This window comes from Pyrus communis, chromosome 5, assembly GCF_041283825.1.
Source record: "Pyrus communis isolate YQ-2024b chromosome 5, ASM4128382v1, whole genome shotgun sequence".
NCBI lineage: Eukaryota > Viridiplantae > Streptophyta > Magnoliopsida > Rosales > Rosaceae > Pyrus > Pyrus communis.
Window position 1 is genome coordinate 388,088 of NC_142569.1, and position 14,923 is coordinate 403,010.

General features: G+C 34.7%; 3 protein-coding genes and 1 pseudogene across 3 annotated transcripts; all 4 read right to left on the minus strand.

The window, feature by feature from the left end:
• Window positions 1-28: 28 nt before the first annotated feature.
• On the minus strand, window positions 29-4,107 carry LOC137725291 (putative MO25-like protein At5g47540). The gene is made up of 11 exons (XM_068463928.2): window positions 3,566-4,107; window positions 3,006-3,167; window positions 2,780-2,898; window positions 2,276-2,350; window positions 1,987-2,080; window positions 1,504-1,563; window positions 1,264-1,332; window positions 951-1,049; window positions 639-683; window positions 456-558; window positions 29-376 (listed from the first exon to the last, which is right to left on the minus strand). The coding sequence occupies exons 1-11, from the start codon at window positions 3,683-3,685 to the stop codon at window positions 303-305; spliced, it is 1,020 nt and encodes a 339-aa protein (XP_068320029.1). The 5' UTR covers window positions 3,686-4,107; the 3' UTR covers window positions 29-302.
• A 1,074-nt stretch (window positions 4,108-5,181) lies between these two features.
• On the minus strand, window positions 5,182-5,547 carry LOC137726872 (cysteine proteinase inhibitor 5-like). The gene has a single exon (XM_068465826.1). It carries the CDS (start codon window positions 5,545-5,547, stop codon window positions 5,182-5,184), a length of 366 nt encoding a protein of 121 aa, XP_068321927.1.
• A 662-nt stretch (window positions 5,548-6,209) lies between these two features.
• On the minus strand, window positions 6,210-6,928 carry LOC137726271 (cysteine proteinase inhibitor 1). The gene has a single exon (XM_068465172.2). The coding sequence runs from the start codon at window positions 6,926-6,928 to the stop codon at window positions 6,341-6,343; it is 588 nt and encodes a 195-aa protein (XP_068321273.2). The 3' UTR covers window positions 6,210-6,340.
• A 1,554-nt stretch (window positions 6,929-8,482) lies between these two features.
• On the minus strand, window positions 8,483-8,926 carry LOC137726875 (cysteine proteinase inhibitor 1 pseudogene; annotated as a pseudogene).
• Between the last annotated feature and the right edge of the window lie 5,997 nt (window positions 8,927-14,923).

Consider the following 14,923-nt stretch of genomic DNA (forward strand, 5'->3'; position numbering starts at 1 on the left):
ATTAAATAATATGGCACTAGTGCGACACTTGGGGCCAATTTGAATACATTACAAGCATGCGTGCTGCTCAACCGTTTTAAACATTTGCATCACCCAAGTACAGCAACATCAAACATTTTACCAATTTATTTATCTACCTTTTACAAAAGTATAATTTAGAAACTACACATGAACAAGGAACAAGGGGGATGAGGCTCCTTCAAAAAATTAAATAGCGTCAAACAAACACAAAGAACTATGAAAACTCTAAAACTCACAAATAGAACAAGAAACTCAACATTCCACATACAAGACAAGTTCCTTCATGAGTCTTTGGGTTCCATGGCAGCTATTTCTCTCACTACTTGAGCTTTGTCTGCCTCAAATTGTTCATCCTCTGCAACAAATCATTTGAAAAAATGTAACCAAAGTGCCAAACTACTAACAACAAACTCTAAATAAAAACTCGCACCTACCTTTATCTATCTTAAAATCAGCAAACAGCCGTAAAAGCTTGCTTCTATTGGCAACAAGTATGCTCACAATGTCGGCGGGTTTATTTTGATTAGCAGCAAACAACTGCAAAAACTAAAACATATTAACGAGAAGAGCTAAAGAGTAACCCTGAACATTAACAAATCAAATTTTGGTAATCAAACCTTGAAGACATGAAATGCTTCAATCTGAATGCTCTTGCTTGATTCCTGCAGATAGAAACCCCAAAATTATGCATGTAAGAAATAGGTATACCAAATGCAACGCAAATTATAATTTCAAAGGCTTGCACTAATACATATTGTGCATGTAAGAAATAGGTATACCAAATGCAAAGCAAATGGTAATTTCAAAGGCTTGCACTAAAACATATTATGCAAGTAAAAGCATATCATACTATTCAATGGCCTGGAACAAGAGGGGAGGGGGGAAGTTCATGGAAATCAGCAATAATCAATAAAGGAGGTATATCATACTCTGAGAAGATTCATAAGGATCCTCAAGTTGTCCCTTGAGCTCACATATCGAGTCATCACAGCTGAGTTTGACCGATCCAACAAAATATCTCCTAACAACTGTAATTAATAAACAAGCATCTTCAGCAAACATCATAAGAGCATCTCAGCAAACGTCACAAGAAGCATGTAGCCTATTTCAAAAACGTCCAAAGCATGCAGCCTATTTCAAAAATGTGATGAAACAAGAGTATACGAGGTACTTCAACAAGCACATCAAGGTCATGCAATATACTCTTTACGAGAGTTATTTGTGGTCAAATATTTATCATACCTTGACAGCTTGTCGTCTGGTAATATAATTGGAGGATTCCAGTAGCTTTGAGTTATACTCCGCAAAAAACTGTCATAAAGATAGAAATATCAAGTTTTGGTTAATTTGCATATAATACTTGTATGCCTCTTTTCCAGTTCTTATCTTCACTTGAAGTAATTCTAATGGAAATATTCAGTAACTGTTGATGCATGTTTCTTACTGCTCACATGCATGTGTTCCATAGAAAGTAACCCTCACCCAATCATAGTTCTTGGAAAGAAAATCTGCTACAGTGGATTTGTGCCTCGTCAAGAGTTCCTACAGAGAGATGTTACAAAAATCAGAATGATTCTAGTACAACTGCAACCAGACAAGTACATGAGTCGAATAAATGGCTTTAAGAACAAGAAATATTTATAATGAAAAAGAAATTAAAAAAATTGCTCTATATAGATCAGCAAACCACACAAAATCTGTATCAGGCTTTGAGGTTTCAGATAGGAACATTGTTGACCATAATTGCACTATTGGAAAAATCTACTATCATACAGGGAAGCAGACAGTGTATTCAATATTCCCAAATGCATGAAGGTCAAAGCATTATTGGCTAAACAACAAATGAATCATGAATCATTTTGAGTGTTTAGTTTATCCAAAGGCATGCAACAATGTTCATTAAACTCTAAAAGTGTTAATTTTTATGAAAACAAACACATGACCATACTGTGAGACTAACTCAACCTTAAAAGTTGCAGCAGCATCTGCAGCAATATCAAAATTGGGGAGCTGTATATAATCAAAAAACTTCTTCATGTGTTGTGATTCCAAAACATATCTGCAAACAAAACAGATTAGTTCAACAAGCAATTACGTACGAGAATAGTTGATATACAACTGAGGTGAACAAAAGCAATGAGTTTTAGCCACTAAATGATACAAATGATAAACAACCTCAGATCCCACTTCTTAATAACATCTTGTACATAGTCAAATTGAAATTTAACAAATAAGCCAGATTCAGTTTGCTCACCTTGCAACACTTTGGTGACGTATGCACTCCCTCAACATTGCACCATAGTGTAGAGCCATGTCAGTGTTTCCATATCTACAAAATGAGGACTTTAACAATGAGATGCCTAATAATAATATAATCAATATAAGACGATATACTTTTTGAAACACCCCACCTCCAACCCTTTTTCATATAATTCAAGAATACAAATTTTGAAAAAAAAAAAGAACAGAGATCAAGACCATTTTCTAACTTGAAGAGTCATTTACAAAGAACATAATAATTGACGTGTTTTCAACATATTGAGCCGCAAAAAAAAATTTGAAAATGTAACTCAGAACCCCAAAGCATTAAAGACTTTAATGAATCAGCATGTTTATGAAAACGTTCAAAGAATCATTGCATATTGACGTGAACCAAACATACTAGACATATGCTATCAATAACGAGTGTAAGAAACAAAAAGGAACAGTGCAACATAATAACAGTAAGTGTCCAAGGTACTTCGCAATAGTGGCTTACCCTTGGATCAAAATATCCATCAAATCAATGTTCGCTACCAAGTAATCACATGCAATCAGCTTAGACTGAACTTGTTGCCTCTGCAAGTTTGCAACCACTTGAGTGGCATCTTTTCGAGCCTGCGCAAAGTAAACCGAGAATGGAGAACAAGAGATTCAACATAAGGATTCAACAAAAGGCAGACAAAACAATATAGAGTGAAGGAACAAAGGCATCGAAAGCTTACCTCCAAGTTCAATTTCGGAAGACATGTAATAAGAAGTCGAAGTGTGTTCTCTTTAAAAAACTCCTGAGTCAACTGCGCACATGCTTCTGAGACGGGTTCAGACTCGCTATTTCCATAGAGAATCGACTTCAGCTCCCTGATGTTTTTACAGAGCTCTGACATCTGCTCATTCACAAAACCCCAACACAAATAAACTTCGATGCCCAAGACATACAAACACAAAACACTATCGAAGAAGAAGTAACTAGAATGAACGATCACAATTTGCATTTGAAAAAACTAATTAAACTGAAGAATTCACAAACTAATTTAACAATTTCAGATTTCAAAATCGCCAATTTCAATGAAATCCGTACGAACAAAAAACTTCAAAAATATAAACTTTGATCTTGAACCGATCCCAATCAACTTTGCCCATCGAAAACACCACCGATCCCAATTTTCTCAATGTTTTCAGATAATAGAATATAGAAGCAAGGAAGAATATGATCAAAATTTCAATCAGATGGAATTGAATCGATTTTGATTGACAGAATTAATAACGGAAGGAAAATAGGTACTTTTTCCTCGCGTTTGCTTTCACGAGAATCGGGAGCGCGCTGAGCATAGACGAGGAGATCTCGGGTCTGCCGAACTATATCGGCGGGGGTTCTGGGCTTGGACTTGAACAGCCCCTTCATCTTGTTGCTGTTGGCGCTTTGGCTGCGACGGGGCAGTTTATCCTGCTGATGGTGGTTTTGCTGTCGATGCCGCTGCGGCGGTTGCGGTGGTGGCTGAGCAGAGAGCCTCGGGTCCGTCAGAAGAAGGCTGGAGGAGGCTCTCCGCTGCTCCCCACCTTGGTTAGATGTACAGATTCCAATTTTTGTTTGGGTCGGTCGTGGAGTTTAGGTTAGTTCTGACGGTTCCTTAATCGTGTTTTTCCCTTTCCCCAAATTACTCCCAACCCAATTTAGCCTCTCACCGATCAATCCACTAATTCTCTTTTATTAGTGGGGAATGCATAATTAAAATTTTTTAATTTATATTTATTTTCTGTTAAAATCATTTTGTTTGTTTTTAAGAAGATCGAAAATAAAAATGTAAAAATTTATCCTGCGGATTGGGTAAATCCTTATCCCACAGACGGGTGGCCGTTACTTCTATGCATTCTGGATAAACAGATTGGCAGAGAGGCGCTTTGGTGGGGGCATCTGCACGGAAAAGGACAAAAGCATAATTTCCCTAATTTTTATAGGCTGCATGAAACAAGATGGAAAATCTTAGGTCCATACCTAGTTATATTAAAGGAAAAAGGATCATATCCGGATTCTTTTTTTCTAATTCATCAAATAGGAAATTGTATCGTTCAAATTTGATAACAATGGTCCACGTTAAAAGTTATAATAATTTCAGCTGTTTGATCAAATTTCAACGTCACAGATTCTCTGATATGGTGGATTAAGAAGAAGAGATCCGGAGATGATCCATTTCCATAATGTTTGAAAATATTTTAAAAATGACTAAAAGTGTTTTTGATGAAATTGATTTTGTATTTCAAAAGTGCTTTTTAAAAGAAACACTAAATATGTGTTTCTTGTAGAAAACACTTCAAATGTTTTTTAATGATTCACTTAAATTTTTACTAAAAGTTTGATTTGAAAAACTTTTTCACCAAAATCATTTTTAGTAATTTTAAAAACATTTACAAATAAGCCGTTAGATATCCTCCTTTCATTTCTATCTTTGATTTGTAGGAGGGATATTCTTTTTTTTTGTTTTTTTTATGTCAATTTGTTGAAGGTATACAGTATGAGATTCTAAGGAATGTGAGGTTGGTGTTAGAGCGATAAGGTAAAGGTTCCCAAAACAAAAATGCAAGGACATATAAAATAACCATTTATGAAATCATCAATTTCACTTCTTTTTTTTTTCTCTTCAGACAAAGGTAAATTCATTATCAAACCAGCAAATTACAACATTAACTCAACATATAGAGATGGACCTCCAAACCAAACTAAAACAGAGCTCAGAACAAAAAAATAACCAGAGAAACAAAAAACCCTAATATCCGCCATCAACGTCCTTATTATCACCGCTGAAATACTAAACACTAAAGAAGAGGCAGAAGGCTCTACGTGAGATTTGTAGAGGATGGTTTACAAGACTAGAAACATATTATGAAATCATCCAATTTCTTTTACCTACTAACTTCACGAAAGACCAATAACTCCTTTATCGAATGTTCCACATTATCCCAAACAATAGTCACATAATTTGATGTGAGGGTAGGCGACTCCTCATCTCTGACCGCAATGGGAAGCCAATAGTGAATGTTAAGTGCATTGATAAACTTCATCCGACCCTGAAAGGCGTTCTGAAATGCCAACTTCTTCTTCTCTATTTTGTTGTACTCATTGACAGCAAACTCTGCGATCTCTTTCACATATGCGTCGTTGATGTTCGTGATCGGCTGCCAATAACCGCCTTGGGCTGTGACCAAGGGAGGAAAGAGGAGGCAAAAGATCAGTGTTGCAATTGCCAGGATACTATATAATTTGGTCATTTTTTGGAATGAAGAGACGCATTGAGAGTGCAATAGAATTTATAGTGAATTTCGTTCTTGAATTTTGTGGTGATGTTATTATGGCGTTAAAACACTTTCCTTTCTAATGATCCATTTCCGCTTTTATCCAGATTGAGGCGATTATAACAGTTCCAAAATTGTTTTTCCTATTTAATTAATTGCTAAACATGAATTTATTTCCTATGTTAAAATTACATTTTGAAAGTTGACTTGCTAAGACCACATATTTGAAATATGTGGGTAAACAATTTTCCCATATTTTGTAGATTCTCAATTTAAATTTATACAAATAATATTCTTATACGTGGTGGTAGGTAAACTGCTTTTTTATGTATTACTAAACTTTTTGTTATTATTGTTATATATGAGTAAATAATTGACAATAGTAATCAAGACATCAATAATTATATTATTTTATTAATATGCATTGAATTTGTAGTTAACAAACAAGTAATTAGGGGCGTTAAGACATCCAAAAAATTACAAAATGTGTGAAAGCAAATTTAATTAAAGAATTTGCTTGGGTTGGGTCAAATCTTCAACACTGATGTTGTGTGTGTGGTCTTCATGATAATTTTAGAACCCAATTCACCAAGAATACATATATGACAAAGCCGAAAAAGAATCAAGAAAATTAAGAATTGAAGATCAATTATTCCCTCGATTTATTTATTATAATGAAAGATGATAAACTTCAAGCAAACTATAGTCCAGAGTACATGATTGCATAAACACAACAACTAAAATATAAGATGATCATATTCTCCGAAACCTAGTTGGGCTTTGACAATCGATGAAATGACATCAACTGCTTAAAATGCTCCCAAGCCTTCTCCCACACAATACCCTCGTAATCCGCGGGAGTGGCAACATCGGGATCAGCCACGGACTTGTTCTTAGCGGAAATGACAAGCCGGTAGTTGATGCCCGCCACCACCTGGCTGTCGCCCCGGACGACCCTCTCAAACGCCAACTTGTTCTGGCCTTGGGCTTGCTTGTTGTACTCCGACACCGCAAACTCTGCAATCTCTTTCACATGGGGGTCGCTGATGTTCTTTATGGGCTCCCAACCGCCGGTTATAAGGCCCCGTCGGTCGGCGGCAGCGGCCACCAGAGGAAGGAGGACGAGGGCGAGGATGAGGAGGCAGTGAGGGCGCATCGTGACCGTTGCTTTCTTTAATTTGTTTAAGTTTCTACGACTGGCTCCACTCCACGAATGACAATTGATGACCGATGAGCTGCAATGGGGGATGGCAAGATAATATAGGTTTGGATGTGCATAACGGGCAGGAAGGTAAAGGGTTTGGCATATATGGAAGGTTAGGTATTGACTTGTGCTATCCTGGATATTACTGTCCATATTGGCTCGTGCAGGGATTTCTTTCGACATTGCTTTCTTGATATATTTACGGCATGGTCTAATTACTAATTTTTTTTGATATTTTTCTTCATTTGTGACTCTTTACTTTTTTTAGGAATAACCGACACATTGATTGAAATCACAATTACAAAGCATCCTGGATGAGAACAATAATCAGATTGATGTTAGGCGGCCTGAAACATTAGCAATACATAATGCGTACTTTGCTCATCTATGGCCACGATGAGCTTCCAACCGCCGACAAGGGTTGTGATACGGGCGGCAGCCAGAGGAAGGATGATGACGACGACGACGAGAACGATGAGGCACTTTGGGCTCATCGTGGCCGTCGATTAAAATTTTTCGTGACTGACAACATAAAGTCCACAAGGGACAAGTGAAGTGATGGGCATGCTGCGATGGAGGATGGCATGGTTGGATGTATGGACGTTGTTGGGTAAAGGATTTGTCTGTATGCTTGTAGAAATAGGAGAAATAAAATTAAAAAACTAAAAAGGAATCATTTTTGGCTGTGTATGCATTACACGTATGGGAAAAACAAACTTCTTTTTCCGTGTTTTTCATTTACATAAAAATAGGATATAATTAATTGTTTGGAGAGTAATGTTATTTGTTGATGCACAAAATCGGTGAGGACTTAGGTACAATAGAAAGTGTTAAGTTTCTGATCTTCGTTAGGTTGCTCTGGTCATTAGTGTGGATAAGTATGTAAATGAATAGAGACAGTGAAGCAAATAACATAAGATGTACGTGGTTCACCCAGATTGGCTACGTCCACGGAGTAGAAGAGTTTTCTTTAGTTGTGAAGGGTTTACACAAATACATAGGTTCAAGCTCTCTTTTAGTGAGTTCTAGTGAATAGTTTAGTACAAATGACATTAGGGATTATTGTGGGAGAATGATCCCCTTTTATAGAAGAGAGTTTCTAGCTTTGTTATGACATTGACACGTGTCGTGTTGTGATTGGCCTTTGATATCGACACGTGTCGCGCTGTGATTGGCTTCTGATACAGACATGTGTCGTGTTGTGATTGGCCTTCTGGGATTACTCAAAGTCTTGTGGGTCCTTAACGGTATGTTGTTGACCGGTGCTTAGTAGTTTCGGGATTGGTCAAGTATGGTACAAACATTATTCATACCATGTTTTTATACCATATTTCTATACCATCTTAGGTGACATCTGATGTGGACAACCACATCATAAAAAATTTACGAAACTCAAGAAAATGAAGGAGAAAGATTCCTCGTATACCACAATCATCATTTAATTAACTAGTTTTTCTTAATTATTAGTTTATTAAATAATGAACTAAATTAAAAAAAATTATTAATTTAAATTATGTGGCTGTTCACATCAAATGTCACCTAAGATTGTATGAAAATGTGATACAAAAACATGGTATTCGAGAATAGCCATATTATTCGAGGATATCCATCTTATGTAATCTTGGCACGAGGAGTCACTTTTTCTTTAATTCAAGAAAAATAAGGATTGAAGATCAACCATTCAAATTGCTCTAATTATTGATACCCTTATAATAATATATAAAGGGTGATAAACTTCAAGCAATCTTTAAAACTAGTTAGTTTTTTTTCGAACGATGAAAGTAGACCAATTCCTTGTGATGCTCCCCAAGCCCTGTCATAGACGAAGACCTTATAATTATTTGCGGCAGCGGTGCCGATGACCCTGGTGGGATTTGCCACCGACGACTCATTTTTGGCCGAAATGACGAGCTTATAGTTCGTGCCCGCAACGAGTTGCGTCTCACCCCGGAGCACCGTCTCAAACACCAACTTGTTCCGATCCTTTGCTTGCTTCGTGTTGTACTCCGACGCAACGAACTCTGCGGCCTCTCGCACCACGGGGTTGCTGACGTCCTCAATGGGCTTCCAACCGCCGATCTGGACTGTGCTGGTGGCGGCGGCCAGAGGAAGGATGAGGACAACAAGAAGGAGGAGGCACTGAGGGCGCATGGTGACCGTTGATTTAACTTCTCTTTGACTGACTGACACAGTTGCACTCCACAAGTGACGAGTGATGGCATGCATGCAATGGAGGAGGGCAGTTTGGAATATATAACTTTGTTAGGTGTAGGATTTTGTCTGTATACTAGCGGAAACAGAAAAAAAAATATTAAAAAAAGTCAAGTGATTGAGAATGAATTTTAGATCCGTATTTCACACATCACATTTTGGATTCAATTTCTAGAGTGGGTAAATCACAAAATAGCGGCCGGAAAAAATAAAATGCATCTGTGAATCTTCATAACTATAAAAAAGTGACTTGTGTGGCAAATCCACTGACTAATCCCTAAAAAAAAAAAAAAAAAAAAAAGAGATAGAAACAAATTTTCCTTTGTCTATTTTTAATAGGGAACTTTAACAAAAAAAATTTCAGTACTGTTTATTTTAACGAAAAATCACATTTTTACACTAAAAAAATCAATCTTGGTACTATTTATTTTATCTTTTATTTTATCTTTATTCTTAAAATTCAAAATTTTCAAACTTCTTTCTTTAATTTTTCCTTTTTAATGTACAATCCGTAAGTGTATGACTCTATGAGACATTTTATTCCCGTGACTCTAATCAACTGGGAGTCAATCGCTTTCATGGCCTACGTGTCTACTGCTTAAAAAGTTAAGCCAAAAGTCACGATTCTGTAGTGTTCAGTGTGACACAAAGTAATCGATAGTTTTGTGTTATTATTTTGTCACTTATTTTCCTAACAAGTTTTCTACGACAACAAAAACTGTAAACACCAAACATCTTTAATCATCTTGACAAAAATAAATAAATAACTAACGAAAAATTCAAAAAAAAAAATTTAGTTGTAATGAAAAATAATAAATAAAGGTTGAGTGAACAATACTAGAAAAAGATAAAAATATGGTTTTTCGTTAAAAGTGAACAGTAACAGGAATATTTCATTAAAACTCCCAAAAACAAAAACATCTTTTATCACAATATATCAACGAACTATAAATATATAAATAATCGAATTAAATTACATCAATAATATAACAAAAAATACTACTCTTACCACATTTGTCATAAGGAACTTTAACGAAAAATTACATTTTTACACTAAAAAGTCAATTCTAGTACTATTTACTTTACCCTTTATTTTGTCATTATCGTTAAAACTCAAAGTTTTCAAACCCTCACTACTACAAAATAGATTTATTGTGTCACTGGGTGATGTTGCTTTAATATAATATAGTGCCAGACAAGACATTTGCGACACCTACTGAACATGACGTCGGAGTTACTGTTGCTTGTAAGCGTCATAACCTGTCTATGTCTCTTTTAACCGACGTAAACATTTAATGTCGCTTATAACCGACATACATTTAATAATTTTTAAATAATGGTGTCGCTTTAAAAAAAATAATGTCACTTTTAAGAGACGTAAAGTATTGATGTCGTTTCGATCCGACACTAATTATTGTTTTTAAATATTTTTAAGCCTGCATCGGTTCTGAAGAATTTTTTTTTTAATATTTTGAAACCCGGTGTCGGTTGTAAGCGATAGATTGATGGTCTTTATATGTTATCCCCCATGTTTTCTTCTTCCTCTCTTGCATCTTTCTTAAGGATGAGTTTATGATGTGACACACAACTAGGCTTGACAAACGGGTCGCGTCTATCGTTTTCGTGTAACGTCTGTTATCTTAACGGGTCTTGTCATGTCTCACCCATTATCTTAACAGGTCTTTAATAGGCGACCCGTTATGACCCATTAAGAAAAATATAAATTTTTTTCTTAAATTTGCACATACCACACGTTGCCACATAAATATTACTTCAAAATATTAAAACACATTTGTCGTTTAAGTACTACATCTACACTCGAAAATAAGAGCCTAATAAACAAACATTCATACACTACTACTTTATTACAAAATGTTAAATTTGCAAGGATATGCAAAATGAAAGAGTTTTTGTTTTCAATGTTGTGAAGCCTTTCTCAAAAGTTTAAACCTTGCCAATGGAATTAAAAGCTTGTATGTTACTCCTTTTACAAAATCCTCAATTTTCATCAATTATCATGACATAAGATTTTGTGGTATCCACTTCTATAAATATTTTAAATTGACAATCAAATTAGTTTATTGTATTCATATAGGATCAAGGAGTGTAGCTGTAAAAAATCATCAAAATCGGAGTTAAAATAACCATTAAATCGTAATTTTTCATTTATAACCGTCGAAAAGTTTTGTCTCGTTACTTGATCTCTAAATGTTTTTTTTTTCAATTTTTGGCGTATGCAATCTCGAAGCATATATAAACAAGTTTGATGGTTGGATAGTAGAAATTAGTTTCGTAGGATGCGTATCCCATGAAAACGATAGATTCACTAACACTTAAAGTTTATTTACACTTTCATTAAGTATAACATAAGATTTTGTGGTATCCATTGGTGTAAATATTTTAAATTGAAGATCGAATTCATTCATTGTATTTGTATATGGTCAAGGAGTGTAGCTGTAAAAAATCATTAAAATCGGAGTTAAAATAACCGTTAATTTGTAATTTTTCGTTTATAACCGTCGAAAAGTTTTGTCCCGTTACTTAATTTCTGAATGTTTATTGTTTGTGATTTTTGGTGTATGCGATCTCGAAGCATATATAAACAAGTTTGACAGTTGGATCTTTGAAATTAGTTTTGTAGTATGTGTATCCCATCAAAACGATAGATTCACCAGCACTTAGAGTTTATTTATACTTTCATTAAGTATAACATAAAATTTTGTAGTATCCACTAGTGTAAATATTTTAAATTGAAGATTGAATTCATTCATTGTATTCATATAGGGTCAAGAAGTGTAGTTGTAAAAAAAATCACCAAAATCGGAGTTAAAATAACCGTTAAATCGTAATTTTTCGTTTATAACCGTCGAAAAGTTTTGTCCATTTACTTTATCTCTGAATGTTTATTTTTTGTGATTTTTCGCGTATGCAATCTCGAAGCATATATAAACAAGTTTGACGATTGGATCGTTGAAATTAGTTTCATAGAATGCGTATCCCATCAAAATGATAGATTCACTAGCACTTGGAGTTCATTTATACTTTTATTAAGTATAACATAAGATTTTGTGGTATCCACTAGTGTAAATATTTTAAATTGAAGATTGAATTCATTCATTGTGTTCATATAGGGTCAAGGAATGTAGCTGTAAAAAATCATCAAAATCAGAGTTAAAATAACCGTTAAATCGTAATTTTTCATCTATAATCGTCAAAAAGTTTTGTCCTGTTACTTGATCTATGAATGTTAGTTTTTTGCGATTTTTTCCGTATGCGATCTCGAAGCGTATATAAACAAGTTTGACGGTTGGATTGTTTAAATTAGTTTCATAGAATGCGTATCCCATCAAAACGATAGATTCACTAACACTTAGAGTTCATTTACACTTTCATTAAGTATAACATAAGATTTTGTGGTATTCACTAGTGTAAATATTTTAAATTGAAGATCGAATTCATTCATTGTATTCACGTAAGATCAATGAGTGTAGCTATAAAAAATAATCAAAATTGGAGTTAAAATAACCGTTAAATCGTGATTTTTCGTTTAAAACCGTCGAAAAAGTTTTGTCCCGTTACTTGATATTTGAATGTTTGTTTTTTGTGATTTTTGGCGTATGAGATTTTGAAGCATATACAAACAAGTTTAACGGTTGGATGGTTGCAATTAGTTTTGTAGAATTTGTATCCCATCAAGTTCAATGGTGTATACATATATTTATTAAGTAGATTTAAATTTATTTATTTTGCACGTATAGCACTTAAGAAATTGAATGGTATGTATATTTAAGCTGATCCAATGGTCACCAATTTTTAAAATTTAATTTAATATATATAATTATTATAGTTTTTAGGGGTATAAAATTGTTAAATTAATATATATAATTATTATAGTATTTTTAAGGGTTATAAAATTATAAAATTAATATTTTGGATGATTGAATTCTTGATAATGAAAATTTCCATACAAGGGTTGGTGTGGAAGAGACTCATTTTCTTGAATCATTACCGTTGCCTACCGAGTTCGTTAATCATGCAAATGCCGACGACGAGCTAATAGATGATGACAGGGAATAAATATATTAATTATTTTATGTATTAATTAGACTATGTTTCAATTCGTGTGTGATGATATCTTATCACAAAATTATATTTATGTTTTTTATTAAGTATTATATATAAATTAAATTTTATTTATTAAAATATTATATGGGATAACATAACTGTTTATCTTTTAATTTTGGGTTAAACTTTTTTTTTTTGGGCAAGTTTGTCAGGCTCACGTCGGTTTGAACCGACACAACGTTTTCTTATTTCCATGCAACTTGCAATCACTGTCATGTCTGTCAGGCTTGCATCGGTTTGAACCGACGCAAAATTTTCTTATTTCAACGCCACTTTCATCAAGTCTGTCAGGCTCACGTCGGTTTTAACCGACACATTTTTTTTCTATTTCGACGCCACTTGCCTTTCAGTAAGTGTGTCAGACTACTTGACTTAGTGTCGGTTTTAACCGATGTGAAGTCCAAATATTTCGACGCCAAGTGCGTTTCAGTCAATGTGTCAGAGAAAATCAATAATAGAGCTCAATATATTGGGGTAACAATATAATTTCTTCTTCTTGAAATGGGCAGTGGCCGGAAGGGCAATATTCCCCAGAGGGTTCCTTTCCCCCTTCCTGTGTATGAAGTGTCATCTTTCAGCAGCTCAAAAACTTCCTGTGCTACCAGTTTCAATTCGCCATATTTCACGAAACCTTCCCATACTAGTTACGGATAGCAGTTCCGTCGGTATAGCTCCACCTGCTCCCAATTTTACCTATGATAATCAAGTATGCAAACTTCTCAGCTGCCACCTCTAAATACAATTTTGATGGGTTTGTAGCGCTTTTGTGGGTTAACAGTTTATATGGTGTTGAACGGGTTTGCCTCATTTGCCTTACGAATCCTAAAGACATGGCCTTTGGTTGTTGGCATCAAGTACATTTTTGAACTATAGTTTCAAGATGAGTTGAGACGATCATATTTTTAGTACTGTGTTCTTAGTGTTATGTTTTCGGTGTAGACATGTTGCAAATGCGGACAAGATCTTCAATCGTGCCCAATATGCTGAAGTGCAATCCAAACCCGGATAAAACTGTATTAACGACGACGTGCTTTTATGCCGGAGTTGGCTGACATTGTGTGTATTTGTTTATTTTTTCAATCATATTCTTTGTAACCCATTGCTTCAGGTGGTCAAGAGGTTACTAGGTTTGGTAAATGGTTGGTCGAATCCAGCATATGGTGATGATGATCTAGATGTGAGTGAATATTCTGGTGATTTTTTTGGTTGTTTAAGAAGAAAATGAAAAAGAAGTGAAGAGCTGGCCTCAAAATAAGTGAAGTTCTGGTGATTTTATGGACGACAGCAGCATAATTATTTTATTTATGGAGATGTTAGGTAATGTCAGTTACGACCGACAGTAGATCGACTATTTTATTTATTTAACTTACGTGATGTCGGTTTGGACCGACAGTAAGTGTGATATTTTTATTGTTTATTTGTTACTTAATGTCAATTTTGACTGCCATCATATTAGATTTTCATGTCACTTAAAAGCGACGTAAGAGCCAATGTTGCTTTTAAGCGACGCTGTTGTTCATTTTTATTTTATATTACTTTGCTTCTTGGTGGCGGATTAAGGGGGTTAAGCGACGTCATTACCCTTTTGGTGACGGTAGTATTGGTGTCGGTTCCTCTATCCGACATTGCACGATTTAATGTTGGTTTTACACCGCCAATGATATCCCTTTTTGTAGTAGTGCATTTTCATTAGTTTTCATTTTTTTCATATCACATTTTGTATAATCTTTTTAATAAAGATAAGACTCATATGTGTCGGTGAGTCCTATCTATATTATAAATAAGATACAAATATGATATAAAAATGTGGTA